Source organism: Cnephaeus nilssonii (assembly GCF_951640355.1).
Source record: "Cnephaeus nilssonii genome assembly, chromosome: 6".
Classification (NCBI taxonomy): Eukaryota; Metazoa; Chordata; class Mammalia; order Chiroptera; family Vespertilionidae; genus Cnephaeus; species Cnephaeus nilssonii.
Window position 1 is genome coordinate 14,204,630 of NC_137077.1, and position 17,934 is coordinate 14,222,563.

The 17,934-nt window shown below is 44.6% G+C and overlaps 1 protein-coding gene across 1 annotated transcript in view; it reads right to left on the minus strand.

Annotated features, from left to right (window-relative positions):
* Positions 1-1,497: 1,497 nt before the first annotated feature.
* The window catches only part of DRAM1 (DNA damage regulated autophagy modulator 1), a 39,672-nt gene continuing 23,235 nt past the window's right edge, over positions 1,498-17,934 (minus strand). The window contains exons 4-7 of the mRNA XM_079773389.1: positions 14,912-15,089; positions 9,002-9,060; positions 4,288-4,380; positions 1,498-3,390 (exon numbers count right to left, since the gene is read on the minus strand). Of these exons, the coding sequence (XP_079629515.1) occupies positions 3,346-3,390; positions 4,288-4,380; positions 9,002-9,060; positions 14,912-15,089 (375 nt within the window). The 3' untranslated portion in view covers positions 1,498-3,345. The remainder of the gene's footprint in view (positions 3,391-4,287; positions 4,381-9,001; positions 9,061-14,911; positions 15,090-17,934) is intronic.

Consider the following 17,934-nt stretch of genomic DNA (forward strand, 5'->3'; position numbering starts at 1 on the left):
GAATCCTCTTGTGTGTTTAAAAAAAAAAAAAAGACCCACTTGATTAGAAATTAGGGGAAAATGGATTCCCAACTGGAATCTGTTGCCATCTGGCAGTAGAATCTCTTGCAGGTCCTTGAACTTCTCTTTGCCTTCCTCATCTGAAACATGTGATAATTTTTAAAAAAATATTTTTATTTTGATTTCAAAGAGGAAGGGAGAGGGGGAGAAAGATAGAAACATCAATGATGATAGAGAATCATTGATCAGCTGCCTCCTACACACCCCCTGCTGGGGATCTGAGAACGCAACCTGGGCATGTGCCCTTGACTGGAATCGAACCCGGGATCCTTCAGTCCCCAGGCTGACGCTCTAGCCTCTGAGTCAAACCAGCTAGGGCGAAACATGTGATAATTGCCTAACCAAGTACACAGAGGTTAAGTAAGAACACAGAGGCTTGAAAAAGTGCAAACATAACTTTGAAGTTAGCTGAAGGCATGCTTATTACCAACATGGCTTACATTTTTTTCTTTCAACCTGAAAAGGTTGTCAGCAAGTACACTTCGGTTTACTTTGAAAGAAGTTAGGTTGACTTTTCTGGCATATGGGGGAGGGGCGAGGGGACTTTAATTTCACAATAGGATCTTGCTTTGTGTTTGTCCAAGATCCATTTCTCAACCCTTTCTTCTGAGAAACAACTTTCACCCACCATCAGTTTAGTAGTTTGGGTGGGTATTGGCTCCTTCCTGCTCCAGAGGTGGACATGTGACCCAGGTATGACTAATCAGAGCATCTTGCCTTCCAGGGCTACTGGATGGGCATGTCACCCAAGCTAGCCAATCGCAGACAACGAGTTTCAACTCACTAGCTATTGTTGGAACTACTGAGAAGTCCTCCCTTCCCACTGGACAGGTTGTAGGCCTGGGGTTTCCAGAAACCATCTCACTCCGACCAGAGGAAAGCCTGCCTGAGAATGATGCCAGCAGAGAGGAAAGCAGAGCTGACAGGAGAGAATAAAGAGAGTCCTGGTGGCACTTTTGAATCCAGCCATCCCTAGAGCCAGTTCCATCTCCGTACCTCTGTTACTTGAGTGAATAGATACCCCCTTTTCCTTTAATGAATTTGAGTTGTATTTCAACTCTGAACGTCTTGACTGATGCAAATTCTTGATACCAATGTTCAAGAATCTCTACAAAGGTGCCAGGTGGGTACTAGAAAGATTGAGGGGATCTCTTTGTAAATTATACCATTATCTAACTACTATACTGTACATCTGAAACTAATATAAAGTAATATTAAATGTGAACCATAACTTCAAAAAAATAAAATAATAAAATGAATCTCTACAAAGATAAACCATTCATGCAATGTTACATAAATTAAGAAAATGTAAGGTTTAAATTAAACCTTTATAAAATCCAAAAGCACTCGAATTGTTTCCCTGATAAATACATATCATTGTTGTACCCAGGTGACATATTATAATTTAACAGAGACACAAACTGCTAAAATAAAGAAATACTTCATTTTATTTGACTCTTTCCGCCATGAAGTCCAAGGAAATGCAAGTTCTTGGAAGTGAGAAATAATACCGAAATGTGGAACAGACCAAGCTTAAAGGTTGTATGGGATCAGCAGAAAGTGGCTGTCTGGAGTGAGTTTTGGCCTTCTCGTTGGCCAGGCCAGGTATACCATTTTGTCTAGCCCAGGTAACAATTTCTGTGATAACTATCCAGCGTGAAGTAAGTTGTCAGAGAATAGAGAAGCCCAAACAATTGAAATGTTTACAGTACATGAAACAAAAGCAGTCAACAACTATCGATTCATCACTTAACTGGCGAACAGAGTAAATCTCAGTAGGCAGCACTACAACTATCCCTAGTCATTCCTTTATGTGTTCACTCATTCATTCATGCAGTCAACGACTGACTATTAAGCACCTACAGTGTACCAGGAGGTGCCTGGTTAAATGCTGGAGTTATAAGGATAACGAGTAAGGCACATACTCTGCCCTCAAGGAGCTCCCAATCTGCTCTCGCAGAGAGATGTGGAAAAGTGAAAGACCATGCATAATGAGGTGCTGATAGCAAGTATGTCCAAAGTGAGACCAACCATGAACTACAGTTTCCATGGTAAAGGCAGGTGGCATTCCTCCTCCCTTCAGAAGAACAACTGCTCGACATAGCTTTGATCAGTCTTCCAGTTCCAGGGTGATCATGGGGACCCACAGCATGGGACAAACCGTGTATCCCCTCAGTGCTCCACAGCGGGACCTGATAACCATTCCTGGGTCTGTCGTAACTTGGCAGAGGTTTGGTATTAAGTGCAAGTCTCCTTCCCATAATCCCGCCTTCCATGAATGTCCCTGAGACTCACTTTCCCTCTTTGCTCAACCCGAATCCGGGGAGGTTTTCCCTTTAGCTGCTCACCTCCATGTTACTCTGCTGTTGAAAGTTTTGTGATTTCTAACCAGCACTGCTGAATCATCCCACCTAGCCATGGCAGAGCATGGACCCATGAACCAGGAGGTCACAGTTCGATTCCCTGTCAAGGCACATGCCAAGGTTGTAGGCTCAATCCCCCAATAGGGAATGTGCAGGAGGCAGCCAGTCAATGATTCTCACTCATCTTTGATGTTTCTATCCCTCTCTTCCTCTCCCTTCCTCTCTCTGAAATCAATTTTTAAAAAATGTATTTTTTTTAAAGTATGCACATTACAAACTGCCAATCAGCAGCAAAGGAAAAGCCTCTGGCTCTAGTGAGCAAGGCAGAAGTTCAAAACTGAGGTCTGCTGTGGAGCGTTAATGTGTATGGTGGTATTAAGGCTTTTCGATAGAAGCATTTTGCTTATTTAGTTCATTTAAAAATCAGTGTCATAGCTAGTGTTATTTTATTAACTAAATCTTGATTATCACTATCAATTGAATTGTACAAATGCCCTCATGTGAAATTATACAGTTTATTCTCAAAATATCCCAATGTTACTTGTTAATAAATTCCTCCTTTAGTGTATTTCCAGAAATCACTCACACACAAAGAAACAACAAAACAGAACCTGTACAAAAATAAGAGCTCTCCATTTTCCGTAACACCTTATCTTTCGTGTAATGAACTTGTGAATATAAAAAAAAAGTACCAGTTTAGAAAATTATAAAAACATTGCTACGTCGTAAGTGCTCTACATTCTTTAGGAAAACATTCCTTTAGAAATAGGACAACTATTGGGAAGCCTTTGTGAAATTCAAGTCCTGGATGTGCCACCGATGCCTGCCCGCTACAGGGCAGCATTCATACCCGATCTGTCCCCCGTGCCACGTCTAGAAACTGCCTGCGACTTGCCACGAGTAAGATACCATTCCTCTTTCTTCAGATGTCATTATTAAGTTCTGTGGATATCCTCAGGGTGACACTCTATTAAAAAAGCAAAGAAAGGTTTAAAAGAAGGTCAGCGAGTCCAGTACCAGCTATTCAAGTCCCCAAAGCTGTGCAGCCCCAAAGACATGACCTCATTATGACTGGTGCTAAGCTTGAGTTGAGTCCTCAAGAAGTGTCTTGACTTCCTATATATTTTTAGCTAGTCCCAACTCATTTGTTTCAAAATGTAAGGTTTTTTATCTGTGGCCAAATCTAATAAGGTTCCACCTTCTCTCTGCCTTGGGGACATTTTTCAACAACATACTTTTATTTTTTCAAAAGACATATGGCCTTGGCTGGGTAGCTCAGTTAGTTAGAGCAGTGTCTCAACACATCAAGGTTGTGGGTTTGATCCCCGGTTAAGGCACATACAAGAATCAACTAATGAATGCATAAACAAGTGGAACAACAAATAGATGTTTCTCTCTCTCTCTCTCTCTCTCTCTCTCTCTCAAATCAATAATCAATAAATAAAGTATTTAAAGAAATAAAAAGACGTATCTCCAGGGGTGGGGGATGGGTGGTGGTGGGCAAAAAGGGGGAAAATGTGGGACATCTGTAATAGTGTCAACAATAAAAAATAAAATAAATAAAACAACATAAAAAGACATATCATTTGGAACCAGTAAATGAGACCTCCTAAAAAAAAATCAGGATGTATAACTATAAACATCAAATGGCAGAGGACACTGGAAACTTCATTGTTTGGGAGAGCTGTTAAAGCCGCATGCCTTTGGGAATAAACTAAGTTGCACAATACATATTTTTTTCCAAACACGTAATAGTAAAAAGAAAGGCAAATCATGCTCTTATTTTTGATGCAAGAAATTTTCTATGGATTTTTCCCATCCTAATTGTCAGCAATTTATAACACTGAAATTGATAAATACCTACCTGGAAATCATGGATGAACGTTAGGAAGTAAAAAATAAAACCGAAGGCCACTGTCCATTCACAGATCGCACTCACCACGTGATATGCATAATCCTAACAGCAATGGGAAAGAAACACAGTTTAGCCTAAATGGATGCATTTCCGAGCAGAGGAGGCTGTCCGGGAGCATCAGTCAACCCCTGGAGCAAATACAGCAGCAAGGTTGTGCAGGTGGATGGCAGGGCGCCTGCCCAGTTAGAACGTGGGTGCAATAATTCCCAAAGTACTTTCTCCCTCTTCTATGCTCAGGCTTTAAGACTTGTCTATAGCCTGGCAGGCGTGGCTCAGTGGTTGAATGTCAACCTATGAAATAGGAGGTCAAGGTTCGATTCCCGGTCAGAGCACATGCCTGTGTTTCGGGCTCCATCCCCAGTGTAAGGGTGTGCAAGAGGCAGCCGATCAATGATTCTCTCTCATCGTTGATGTTTCTATCTCTCTCTCCCTCTCCCTTTCTCTCTGAAATCAATAAAAATGTTTTTTGTGTTTGTTTTTTTTTTTAAAAAAAGGCTTGTTTATAGAGTTTCAAAAAGCAAAAGAAGGGCCAAAATATGGCTAGGACTGGGAAGCCAGTGTGGACTCCACAGAAGGCAGAACTTCCCATGCGGAGCGGGACTTGCTCTCCAGAGGCTGGGAATCCCCAAGTTTCCCAAAGATGAAGTGTATGTATCGAGAGGAAATTGGCTAACTGTCACCACTGGGTTTTGTGGTCTCTGGGGCTACAGAAAATGTCAGTTCAGAAAGTAGTTCGGCTTAACATTATATGTAAACATAGCAACAAAGCAAATGCTAACGAGACAACTGGACACAGTCACTATCTTCCTGGGGGCAGGCAGGAGAGAATGGGCAGCAAGAATGAGAATGGCTTTCACGGGGTCTCCAGGTCAGCTGCCTATGGAAGCCAGGAGACTAAAATCAATGGAACTGATAGGTGCAGAGAGAGAGGGAAGCGGGAGGAAGCCCATGCTTACCATCTCAATTCCATTTTCACCAAATGGGAAAATATGACACCAGGGTTGCTTGTAAAAAGTGAAAACAGAAGTGTGTGTGTGTGTGTGTGTGTGTGTGTGTGTGTGTGTGTGTGTGATCTGATTTTGAAATGCTGGAAACTTTTTAAAAAGCATTTTAAAACCCCGTCTAAGTAAAAACGAACACCTGCATTTTGACGTTGCCCATTTGCCAAATCAGGCCTGTGACGCTGCCCATTTGCCAAATCAGTCTGATTTCAAACCATGACCTGTTGGTTTTTGTTATTTTACCTCCTTCCCCCTACTTCGCTTTCTGCTATAGATTAAAAATGTGAATAAACAAATGGTACTGGATTGCAAGTCAGTTCCATGATGACAGTTGTTTTCTTTGATCCAGTTTTCATCCGCAAAGATTAATTGACGAACATCAAACTCTCAGACACCTCTCCTTACTCTCCCCCTTCCAGGACATCACCATCCACCCACTCTCCTCATCCAGGTCGCATTGGGGAGAACCTGACCACCTCACACTAGGGGGTAGAGAACAGAAGTTGCCCCCTTTTGGTGACAGAACCAGGGGATCTGCCTCATGCCCTTATCATCCGGGGACAATAAAGATGGCTTATAAAATTTTGGCAGAAATTTCTTTATAATGATGTTAATGAAAGTATGCTGAACCAGAAGTCCAGACTCCACTACCCATGTGTGAGTACAGGCAAAGCTCTAATTTCCTTGCTCCATAAAATGAGACCATGCCATTCTAATTCTCACTCTCCCCACCAAGTTAGTCAACACACAAGTCTGCATTATGAAAACCCTAAAGCAGTACACATTCATTTGAGGCAGTACCTAAATGCTTATTCCATTCAGTGAATTAATGCAAAGGACTTTCTTTTCATTTACTGATATTGTGAACAGAAGGCAATCTAAGAGTGGCATGGTAATTTATGGAGTGAATATAAAAACAGGTACTTTTAACATTTTTAAGATTAAATAAGAATTGAAAAATAAAAAGGCTTTTTAAACAGCCTGGGGATATGCTTTGATGAACCCTTCCCAGCAGCTGATTTTTGTTTGATTTGTGGGGGAAGGTCTCCCCCGAGTGGTTGAAAAGTAAAGTACACCTGAGGCTGCTCTGCTGTGAGGTCTCACTCTCAGGAAGCAATCTAATCTAATAATAGACAAATATGCAAATTGACCGCACCTTCGCTACACCCAAACCACGCCCACCAGCCAAGCCACGCCCACCAACCAATCAGGAGGAATATGCAAATTATCCCAACAAAGATGGCGGCTAATTTGCATATCGCGACAGTGTAGAAAGAAGCCAAGAGCTGCAGAAGGGAGCAAAGCTACAGAGAAGCAAGCAAGCCGGGGGGGGGGGGGGGAGGAGAATGGAGGAGCGGAGGCAGGGCCGGGGAGAAGGAAGTTGAGCAGGCGGGGCCGGGGGAGAAGGGGCGGGGCTGGAGGAGAAGGGCGGAGCAGAGGCGGGGCCAGGGGAGAAGGGAGGAGCGGAGGCGGGGCCGGGGGAGAAGGAAGGAGAGCAGGCTGGCGGAGAAGGCGGGGCGGGGGAGAAGGGAGGAGCGGAGGCGGGGCCGGGGGAGAAGGAAGGAGAGCGGGCTGGAGGAGAAGGCGGGGCGGGGGACAAGGGAGGAGCGGAGGTGGGGCCGGGGGAGAAGGAAGGAGAGCAGGCTGGCGGAGAAGGCGGGGCGGGGGAGAAGGGAGGAGCGGAGGCGGGGCCGGGGGAGAAGGAAGGAGAGCGGGCTGGAGGAGAAGGCGGGGCGGGGGACAAGGGAGGAGCGGAGGTGGGGCCGGGGGAGAAGGGAAAAGTAGGCGGGCTGGCAGAGAAGGCGGGCCTGGGGAGAAGGGAGGAGCGGAGGCGGGGCCGGGGAAGAAGGAAGGAGAGCGGGCTGGCAGAGAAGTTAGAAAAGCAGGGGGGCTGGCAGAGATCGCGGGGCGGGGGACAAGGGAGGAGAGCAGGCAGGGTGGGGTAGAATGCAGCAGGAAACCCTATTGCAGGATTTTTCCTGCAACGGGAACACTAGTCTATATATAAAAGCCTAAGCAACCGTTTGACAGGTAGCTATAATGCCCACTGACCACCAGGGGGCAGATGCTCAACACACAAGCATGGAAACATGGAACAGACTGATGAATCTCAGAGCGGGGGGTGGGGGGGAGAGGGTGGGGGAGGAAGAAATTAACCAAAGATCTTATATGCATACTAGAGGCCGGATGCACGGATTCGTGCACCGGTGGGGTCCCTCAGCCTGGCCTGTGGGAATAGGGCTGAAAGCGGCAGTCCGACATCCCCTGAGGGGTGCAAGATTGTGAGAGGGCACAGGCCAGGTCAAGGAACCCCACCAGTGCATGAATCCATGCACTGGGCCTCTAGTGTTTTATAAAACTTTTCTGAATCATTCTCTTCCTCAGCACCTTCAATCTTTCCCTATCTCCTGCAGACTCCCATTGTATGCCAGAATCCTCCTCTGACCACGCTCTCCCCTATAGCCTTCATCATCTCATTTCTCCTCTCCCTCTCACCTCTAAATGTTCACAGACAGCTGGATAAAGGAAAGACTCCTCTCACCATTTTTTTTAACCTCCTGCAATTGGCTTTTAACTCCAGCATTCCTAACTGAAACTGCATTTTGGATAACATCAGTAACTCTACCTCTCCCTTGAAAAAATGTTCCTAAAAGAGACCAAAAAAAACAAACACCCACTCCTGCTATTCTTTCACCAACTCTTCTCTCCAGGGTGTCATTCATTCTCCATATGGCATCGAGATGAACCACCGCTGTAAGTATCTAATGGCACAAGTCCATCTCACATCTGAACATTCAGTCCTGGGTGTTATGATCTTTGGTCTGGAAATGACCACTCACTCCACCCTATGCTCTGATGGCTCTCAATCCCACCAGAGGTCCAGTCCCATGTGTCCAACTGGACATTTCTCCTTGATGTTTTATTATAGCCCCAAATTCAACAATTCTGAAACCAAATCCATCCACGTCCCCCAGGAAATAATCTATCCTCTCAGGGATCTTATCTCTCTCTGTTCATGGGAACAAATTCTTTGGTTCGCCCAAGAAGTCCTCTTTGATTCATCATGTTCTTTCATTCTCATGTTAGTCACGTGCCAGTGCTCGTCAAATATTTTCTCCCTATTACTCCCAATCAATCTAGGCTGATCTTGATTTGAAATCTGAACTGCCTTCTCTGTCATCCTAACTCTGGGCTCCCTCCTCTTCAATCCATCCCAGGCATTTCTTCTAACTAATATTCATCCAATAATATTCTTTCAATTTACTTCCCTCAGAGGCAAGGGGGGGGGGTGGTGGGAAGAGATTACCCAAAGATCTTTTGCATTACCTATGCACACAGATAGTAGGGTGATGAAGGCCTGAAGCAGGGTGGGAACCGGGTGGAGGGGGACAGTGGGGGGAAATGCGGACATCTGTAATACTCTCAACAATAAAGATTTTTTTTTTAATTTCGAAAATAATCCCAGGAATCATTTGGGATTACTCCAATAGCTAATTACAACCCATGAATTGCCAAATAGTTGGACAGTAAGTTACTTCCTTCATATTTTGCAACTTGTTCTAAGAAATGGCAGTGATCCTTTCTTTCTAAGAAGGCTTCACACAGCCACAGTCTCATATCTCCAGTCTCGACACTCATATTGAAAATGACTTGAATTTTACCTTTTCTTGTGGATTCCACTCCAGCTTGGTTATGGAAATCAGTGAAGCACAGGTAATCACTAAAAAAAGGAGAGTGTTAAGGAAAGTACTGAAGAAAATAGGTCCTTTAATGTTAAGACTAGGTTATTCTTCTAATAGTATAATTACACAGTGTTAAACGTGTTTCACCTCACACCCATTAGGTTGTGAAAACAAGTGTTGGTGCAGATGTGGAGAAGTTGGAACCCTTGTGCACTGTTGGTGGGAATGTAAAATGGGGCAGCCACTGTGGAAAACAGTACAGAGATTCCTCAAAAAATTAAAAATAGAATTACGATATGACACAGCAGTTCCACTTTGGGGTATACACCCCAAATAATTGAAAGTAGAGTTTTAAAGAGATATTTGTACAGCCATGTTCATGGCAGCATTACTTATAATAGCTAAACCTTGGAAGCAACCCAAGTGTCTGGTGACAGATGAATGGATAAGCAAAATGTGCTATATACATACAATGGAATATTATTCAGGAAGGACATCCTGCAATATGCTAAATATAGATAAACCTTGAAGACATTAAGCTAAGTGTAATAAGCCCATTAGAAAACATAAGTACTATATGATTCCACTTTTATGAGGTACTTAAGTAGTCAAAATCATAAAGACAGTAGAACAGTGGTTTCAAACCCTGGGGAGAGGGGACAATAGGGAATTATTGTTTAACTAGAGGCCCAATGCATGACATTCGTGCACAGGGGGTGGGAGGGTCCCCTCAGCTCGGCCTGCACCCTTTTGATGTCCAGGACCCCTCAGGGGATGTCTGCCTGCCAGGGATCGGCCTTAATCAGGCAGTCATACATCCCTCTGCAGTCCAGGGCTCTCACAGTCCGGGACCCCTTGTTCCTTACCATCCACCTACAGTGGAGGTGGGAGAGGCTCCCACCGCCACCACCGCTGCACTTGCCAGCTGTGAACCCGGCTTCTGGAGCCCTTAGCTATTATAAGTAATGCTGCCATGAACATGGCTGTAATGAGCGGTGCCTGTGGGAGCACACTGGCCACCAGGGGGCAGCTCCTGCGTTGAGCATCTGCCCCCTGGTGGTCAGTGCGCATCATAGCAACCGGTTGTTCTGCTTTGCATATTAGGATTTTATTATATAGGACTAGAGGCCCACTGCATGATTGAATCATGCACGTGTAGGGTCCCCTACACGCTTTCGCTTTCGATCACGGGGGAGCTGGGTGCCTGTCCGCTGGTGCACCAGGCCTTTCAGAAGCCTCCGGCGCAGCGAAGGCTTCTGAAAGGCCTGGTGCCTGAGCGGACAGGCACCCAGCTCCCACGCTTTTGCTTTTGATCGCTGGTGCACCAGGCCTTTCAGAAGCCTCCGGCGCAGCGAAGGCTTCTGAAAGGCCTGGTGCCTGAGCGGACAGGCACCCAGCTCCCACGCTTTTGCTTTTGATCGCTGGTGCACCAGGCCTTTCAGAAGCCTCCGGCGTGGTGAAGGCTTCTGAAAGGCCTGGTGCATGAGTGGACAGGCACCCAGCTCCCACGCTTTTGCTTTCGATCGCGGGGGAGCTGGGTGCCTGTCCGCTGGTGCACCAGGCCTTTCAGAAGCCTCCGGCGTGGCAAAGGCTTCTGAAAGGCCTGGTGCCTGAGTAGACAGGCACCCAGCTCCCCCGCTTTTGATGGTCCGCGGTGGGACGTGAGCTCGCTGCCTCAGAGGCCCCTTCTGTGCCGCAGCACAGCCATGGCACAGACTCTAAGCTCGAGCCGCCACTGGCGACGCGAGCTCAGCGTCCCACCGGCCCAATCGGCCACCCAGGCCACCCCAAGTCCCGCCCCCCTGCGCCTCCTGGCCAATTGTGGGCATAGCGAAGGTACGGTCAATTTGCATATTTGTCTATTATTAGGTAGGATAAGTGTAGATTTTGTTTTACAAGATGAAAAAATTATGGAATGGATGGTGGTGATGGTTATACAACTATGTGTATTTAATACCACTGAACAACAATTAAAAAGTGGTCAAGATGCCCAGCTGGCATGTCTCAGTAGTTGAGCATCCACCGATGAACCAGCAGGTCACAGTTCAATTCCCGGTCAGGGCACTTGTCCCGGTTGTGGGCTAATCCCAGTAGGGGGCATGCAGGAGGCAGCTGATCAATGAGTCTCTCTCATCATTGATGTTTCTATCTCTCTCTCCCTCTCCCCTCCTCTCTGAAATCAATTAAAATGTATTTTAAAAATCAAAGAGTTATGTCCTACACCTGACCTTGGGGCCAACCTAATAATGCCAGGCACTGAGTCCATTGCCCTCTGTGGACAGCAAGGTCTGCACAAAGGCAGTGACATCCATTTGACTGAACTTTGAAGGCAAAAGAGAGAGAACTGAGATGCTCTTAAAAAGTTAAAAATTCAAAGTGTTGCCTCAATGCCAAGTTTAGAGCCTCCTCTAAATTCGGGGTCAGCACCTCCTCTCCCTACCCCCACCCCCATAGTTTGCAATGCTGAACACTTCTCCGTGTTTGTTTTTTTTTTAATAAAGCATAGCAGATTCTCTAACCCTTTTATGACCATACTTCTCTTTCTAATAGTTTTAAAGCCTCTTAATTCTTTCATTTATTTGTTTTTTAGTTCCCTGTTCCGGGCACCAGGTACCATGCTACAGGGGGAGAAGGAAGAGGTGGGGGAAACCCTGGCTAAACGGACTTGGTCTCAACTCCCAGAAACCTCACAGTCTTGTCGAAGGAAGCCCAGGGCTGTGCCACGTGACAGACAAGAACAGGGCACTGTGATGAGGCAGAGGGAAAAGTATTAATTCAGAGTGGAATGGGGACTGAGGAGTCAGGGAGGCCTTCCCTGAGTTGAACTTACTCTAAGTTATGAAGTTTGAGGAGCCCTCTAGAGCAGAGCTGCCCCACAGAAACACGCCAGCCACATGTGTAATGTTAAAGGTACTGTAGTTGCTGTGTAGTAGGCAGTTAGACAGGCATGAGCAGACTAGGAGCCATAGGCCAGGTATGGAATGTCACCAGGGCGGAAAGCCCGGGGTACCTAGCAACCAGCAAAACTAGGAAAACAGGGACCTTACCCCAGGGTGACCTTTCCTTCCCTATTGAGCCTTTCAGGTCTCACTAGTCATGAGGCAGACCACCTCCCCCTTCCCTCCCCCCTCCCCCACACACACTTAGAGGAGGAACAAGGGGGGCCAGAGAATAGTCTCATAGGACTCCTTGCACAACCACTCCTTTAAGCATTAAGTCCTCAGGACAATGAGGTTCTGGCACGTATCAACTGATTTTGGAAGCACAGCCTCAGGTGTGTTGACCACAGAGATAAGAGTGTTGGTCAAACTGGAAAAAAACATCTAGGACTCAGCTCCAGGCCCAGAAAAGCAGTAAGGCCAGGAGGGGCAATGCATGGCTAACATTAGGACCAGCTTTGATGGCTACTGACCCCCTGCCCTGGCACCTATCAACCATGACCCTGAAAGGACACACCTGGAAAAGCTGATGAGTATTCTATTGAGATCCTCCCTAGGACCTCCCCTAAGATCCCTACCTTTAAAGAGGGGATAAAAACCCTTGGATGGAGGACCCAACTCTCTCTCCTTCCCTCTTACCAAGCCTCCCTCCCTCTCTCTATCTCTTTCTTGAGCATATCAGGGCCTTTCCCCACCCCCTTTTTTCCCCAGTGCATGCTCTCTGGGGAACACACCCGAGCCTTTCCCCCTCTCCTTCCCCAAGGTGCGTTCTCTGCCTCTGTAGCTTGTTTCTGAGCCCATGCAGCCCAGCTGGCTCACTTCTTCCACTTCTACCTCTTGACTTTCTAAATAAACTTCTGCTTGTATTTAAGTCTTGGCTATGAATTCTTTATTAGCCAGAACTCAAGTACTGAGGTTGCTGAACTGAGGTCCATTTGCCAGTAACATTCTGGCATTGTTTCTCAAGCTAACAGCAACATTTTAAGAAAACTAAAAAACAACAAATGAAATTTAATTTTAATGACATAGCTCCTTGAACACAATAGATAAAAAAATATTACCAGTTCAACATGTAATAATACAAGTAATTATTAATGAGATATTTTACTCTTTTTTTTTTTTAAGTCGTTGAAATCCGGGGTATGGTTTACACCATAACCTGTCTCAACACAGACTAGCCACATTTCAAGTGCACAATAGCTACACGTGGCCTGTGGCTACCATATTGGCCAGAAAGACAAGGTGGAGGGGTGGTATTCGGCCAGGAGAAGGGCAGGGGGCAAAAGCAGAGGACAGGAAACAGTGCAGTCTTGGGGACTCTCAGAGCACATGTCTCAAGCAAAGGAACCTGGACCTTGTGCTGTTATTTTGTGAAAGTAACCCTGTAGAAGCTGGCGCAAGACAGAGTTCATAAGGAAAGGCCTAGAAGCCTAACTCTAATGTGCCTCAGTTTCTTCAGTAGTTAAATGAGGCCGTTTCACAGAAATACTACAGTAAAGAGAAACAAAGGCATTTTAAAGATGCTTTGAAATTTTTGTAAGAGAATATAAATACCATGTTTAATGCCAAAGACTTTTCTATATGAAGAATTTGTTCAAGGTAACGTGATACAGGGACATACCCTGCTTCTGTGTGGGGTTTCAATCCCTTGGCATGGCTAAGAACTTCTAGAAACAGGAACTCATAGAATTCGAAACTCTGAGGCCTGAAATGATTATTGTGCTAAAACTCTCTCTGATTTTAATATTTAGAGATCTGTCTCCAGAGTTAAAAGCAAGGGAAGGTTTCAGGCTAAAGGTCTGAAGGAAATGTATTTGAAGAGAAAGCATGAATGTCTTCAATCCATAAAGAGAACAAGAAAACTGAGAAGGAACTACCTTAGGAACCAGGGTATATATTTTGTCGTTAAATTTCTCAATACTACTGGTAAGATTTGTTTCCTCTGTGCTTATAAATTTTGTAATTAAAAATTTCCTTCCCCAAAATGAAAACAAAACAAACCCCAAGACCATGCGCAGACTTCGCATTTTGTATAGCTTCTATCGCAAAAGAGCAACGCAGAGCTTAATAGCAGAAGCACATGATGCACTGTCCCTCAAGCTTGCCCACTTTATACCACAGGCCAACCCAAACGAACAACATGGCTAACAGAATAGTTCCCATTTTCCTGTAACATAATCACCCTTTTTCATGACTCTGCAGCTTTCTCTGATAGGAGTGCAGATGGTATTTCAAAAGATGGGAAATATTTCACCCCTTGGAGACCACAACTTTTTTATATTCTTTGTTTAATGCCGAGAAAGAGAGAGAGACAGAGAGACAGAGAGAGAGCGTTTTCATTTCCTCTAAATCAGAACATACAAATGTGATTGATAGATTTTTTTCTTTTCACGTTGAATTACAAAATGAGATAAAATTTTGAAAATAAAATCAGTGGTAAAAAGAAAAGGCTACCTGTACTTTAATTGACTTGGAAATAGATAATAAAAAGCTTTTAAAAACCTCTTAATGTGGATGAGTAAATGAAAACATCAAATCACCTACAGCCATTGAGAAGGAAGAGTCTGAGCTCGTAGGACTTCACAGAGCTATTCCTTTAAGTACAAGGTCAATATTTGATGTCTTTGGCCAAGTACTCCAAAGAAAAACAAATATTTTACATGGCTGTTAAAACTGACCCCGGTGGAAGGAAAGTAAACAGAAACTGACATTTCCCGACATCTTCCCAGCCTCCTTTCATACCATTCTTTTCCCTCAGCATTGTTTTTATCTAAGCTGACCAAGTTGAGACATATTCTCAATGATTTACACGTTTCTCCCAATGGTTCTTCTGAAGTATATGGAAACTTGGCTGTTAACCTTTGCTTTTTTCATGCTTTTTTGCTGGGGGGGCGGGCAGGGGAAGGTGTCGTCAAGCTTGTAAGGACACTGACAGATGTGAAAAGGATACTGGGGATGACAGCTGCGCAGGAAATGAAAGAGATGGTCATCCGTACGCGGCAGGTGGAGAGGGTGTTCCACTGAGGACATGACTTGTAGGAGATGATGGATTGCAGGAGTGTGTACACCACGCCGCAGACAAAGGCCAGAAGGGCACCGCCATCATGGACCACAGGGACCGCTAACTCCTAGGGAGAAAGACACATGTATGTTATTCCAAGTGGGTCTGTCCACACCGTGATCTGAGCACTCCCTCCCTCTGGGCTATTGGAAGCCATCCACTGTCACAGATGACCCCAAATGGAAAAGATGGTCCTCGCTGGTTTGGCTCAGTGGATAGAGTGTTGGCTTGTGGACTGAAGGGTCCCGGGTTTGATTCCCGGTCAGGGCACATGCCTGGGTTGCAGGCTCGATCCCTAGTGTGGGGCCTGCAGGAGGCAGTCAATCAATGATTCTCTCTCATTGTTGATGTTTCTCTCTCTCTCCCTCTCTCTTCCTCTCTGAAATCAATAAAAATATATTTTTTAAAAAAGAAAGAAACAAAATGTGGCTGCTTGAATAAGATTACCAAGAGAAAAGACTCCCTGCACAATGAAGTAAATGTTCCACACAAGCTTGGGGGTGTGAGATGAGGACAGAGTGACGTCTACCTTAGAGGGGCAAAGTGGGGTATGGTGGGCGGTGGAGTCTGGCTGACCTGAGTAAAAAAATCTTGACTCCACCACTGGAACCTTAGTTTAAAACCTCAATTTCTGATCTGTAAAATGGGTGTATTAATTTCTGCCTTGCAGGTCTGCAATGCAGCTTATTTGGTAAACTGCATACAAAAGCATGCAAAAGTGCCAAGGGTGCTTGGGGTTTTTAGGCTCCGTGCTCCCCACTAATCTCTATTTGTCCCTCCCAAGCTACCCCAAATCTAAAAAACGGCTCTTGCAATGCTAAGACAACTTCAAATCAGGTCCCTGGCCCCCAGTCATTTCAACAGGAAGGCAGCCCCTATATCCAGTCTAGGCAGAAAGCCTGGCGTTACCCCAAATGTGGTCATTGGGAGCCATCAAAGAGCTCACTTTAAGCTCTGTGCCCATTGAACATTTGAAAGGAGCTTAAAGTGTTCAAATGTTCAATGGGCACCTACCTTCCGGCATAACAATGACATTTAGATTGAATGACTGAGTCCCTACTTGAACTTATAATTTTGAGTTTTGCAAAGGGGCAAGTTAAAGTATTGTCCACAAAAGCCTGATTTTGGCCACAACTCATTGTCCACACCTTTTTTCCAGACTTTTCTTTGACCACCCAGGTTTCCATAGCCCCACTGTGTTCTTCATCCAGACTGTTCACAAAAAAACATACTGCATCGACCTATGAACCAGGAGGTCATGGTTCAATTCCCAGTCAGGGCACATGCCCCGGTTGTGGGCTCAATCCCTAGTGGGGTGCATGTGGGGGCAGCCAATCAGTGACTCTCTCTCACTGAATCTCTGAATGAATCTCACTGAATCATTGAATCTCTCCCTCCCTTCCTCTCTGAAATCAATAAAAATATATTTAAACAAATTTACAAAATAAAAATAAAAGGTAAAAACTTTTCAGTTATATGTAATGTTCAGCATGGTGACTATATTGAATAAAGGTATATTTTCAAAAATTGCTAAGGGAGTAAATTTTTTTTTTTTTCAGAGAGAGTAAATCTTAAAAGTGCTCCTCACACGGGAAAAAAAGTAACTATGGGAGGTGATAAATGTTAACTAAACTTACTGTTTAATCATTTCACAATATACTGTATACATATATCGAATCACTGTTATATACCATGCACTATATCAATGTAATATGTCAATGATATCTCAAAACTGGGAAGAAAACAATATTAAACAACAAACAAAAAAAAAAAGAATTAAGAAAAACAAGTTCTTTTCACCCCTTGAATGTTAGTTAGGCACATTTGGTCAAGGGAAAATAAACAAAAAGCAAGGCATCTACTGCTGAGTCATTTCCAGGAATAATCTTCTGAGAATCCTGGTTCTTTCCACTCCACTTTTTTTTCCACGCTAAGTCAACATTCTGAATTTACGTACTTTTTCCCTCCCACCAGCACTGTCAGGGGATTTGCTTCCTCAGCCTAGACCCAAGTCAACACTCCTTTAGGATCTTAATCTGCAAACTGCACAGGCCCCACGTTAACCCTGACAGTTCCAGATCACGGAGCTGTATTTGGCCTGTGGAGCACAAACTCGCTTATCAAAAATGCCTTTTGAAGGGAAATGATTCTTAGATTTGACATGAATCTTGGACTGAGGATAAGATGAAAACCTGGCGCTCTTTTGGGATCTCTTTTGCAAAACTCTCTGGTTAATTGAAAACTGAGTAAAAAGAGAGAAAACTAGGATATTGAGAGTGTTCAATCTTAGAAAACATGACTTTTCAAAAAGGAAACTTCTCGAGGAAAAGTACAGCAGAGGCAGAAACTGGTGAGGACATACCTAAACGTAGCCATCCCACCCACCAGTCCAGGAAAGGGAGCTATCTGTGAACTTCTGGTGAACACAATTTACTTCCTACTCAGGGAAATCCCACCAACGCTCTCTCCTGCCCTCACATCTCTCCTTCTTCTCAAGGTAACAGCTCAAGTTGGTTTGCTCATGGCCTGCCGAAAATGAATTACAGGATGTCAAACAAGGAAGTTGTCAAGATGGGAACAATGACAAGGCAAACACTTTGCTCTCAGGAAAGTTACCGATTCTGTTTCTGGGTTTTGTGAAAATGTAATCGTGTCATGGGAGCCTTTAAGAGAACCAAGAGTCCAATTATCTAACCATCTAAGTTTTCTTCTGAAAGTCTGCCCTTTGTGGCTTAAAAATTGACAGGTGTATCACTAACAATGTTGAATGATTTGGAGAATAAAGTAATTAGGATATCAGACAGTGCCTACTATTCCCTGCTGAACAATTTCTATCCACGCGTCCTAGACAAAGGATATCATTCCAGGTGTCTCCCCTCCCCACCCCATTTTTTTTTTTTTTCCATCATGCT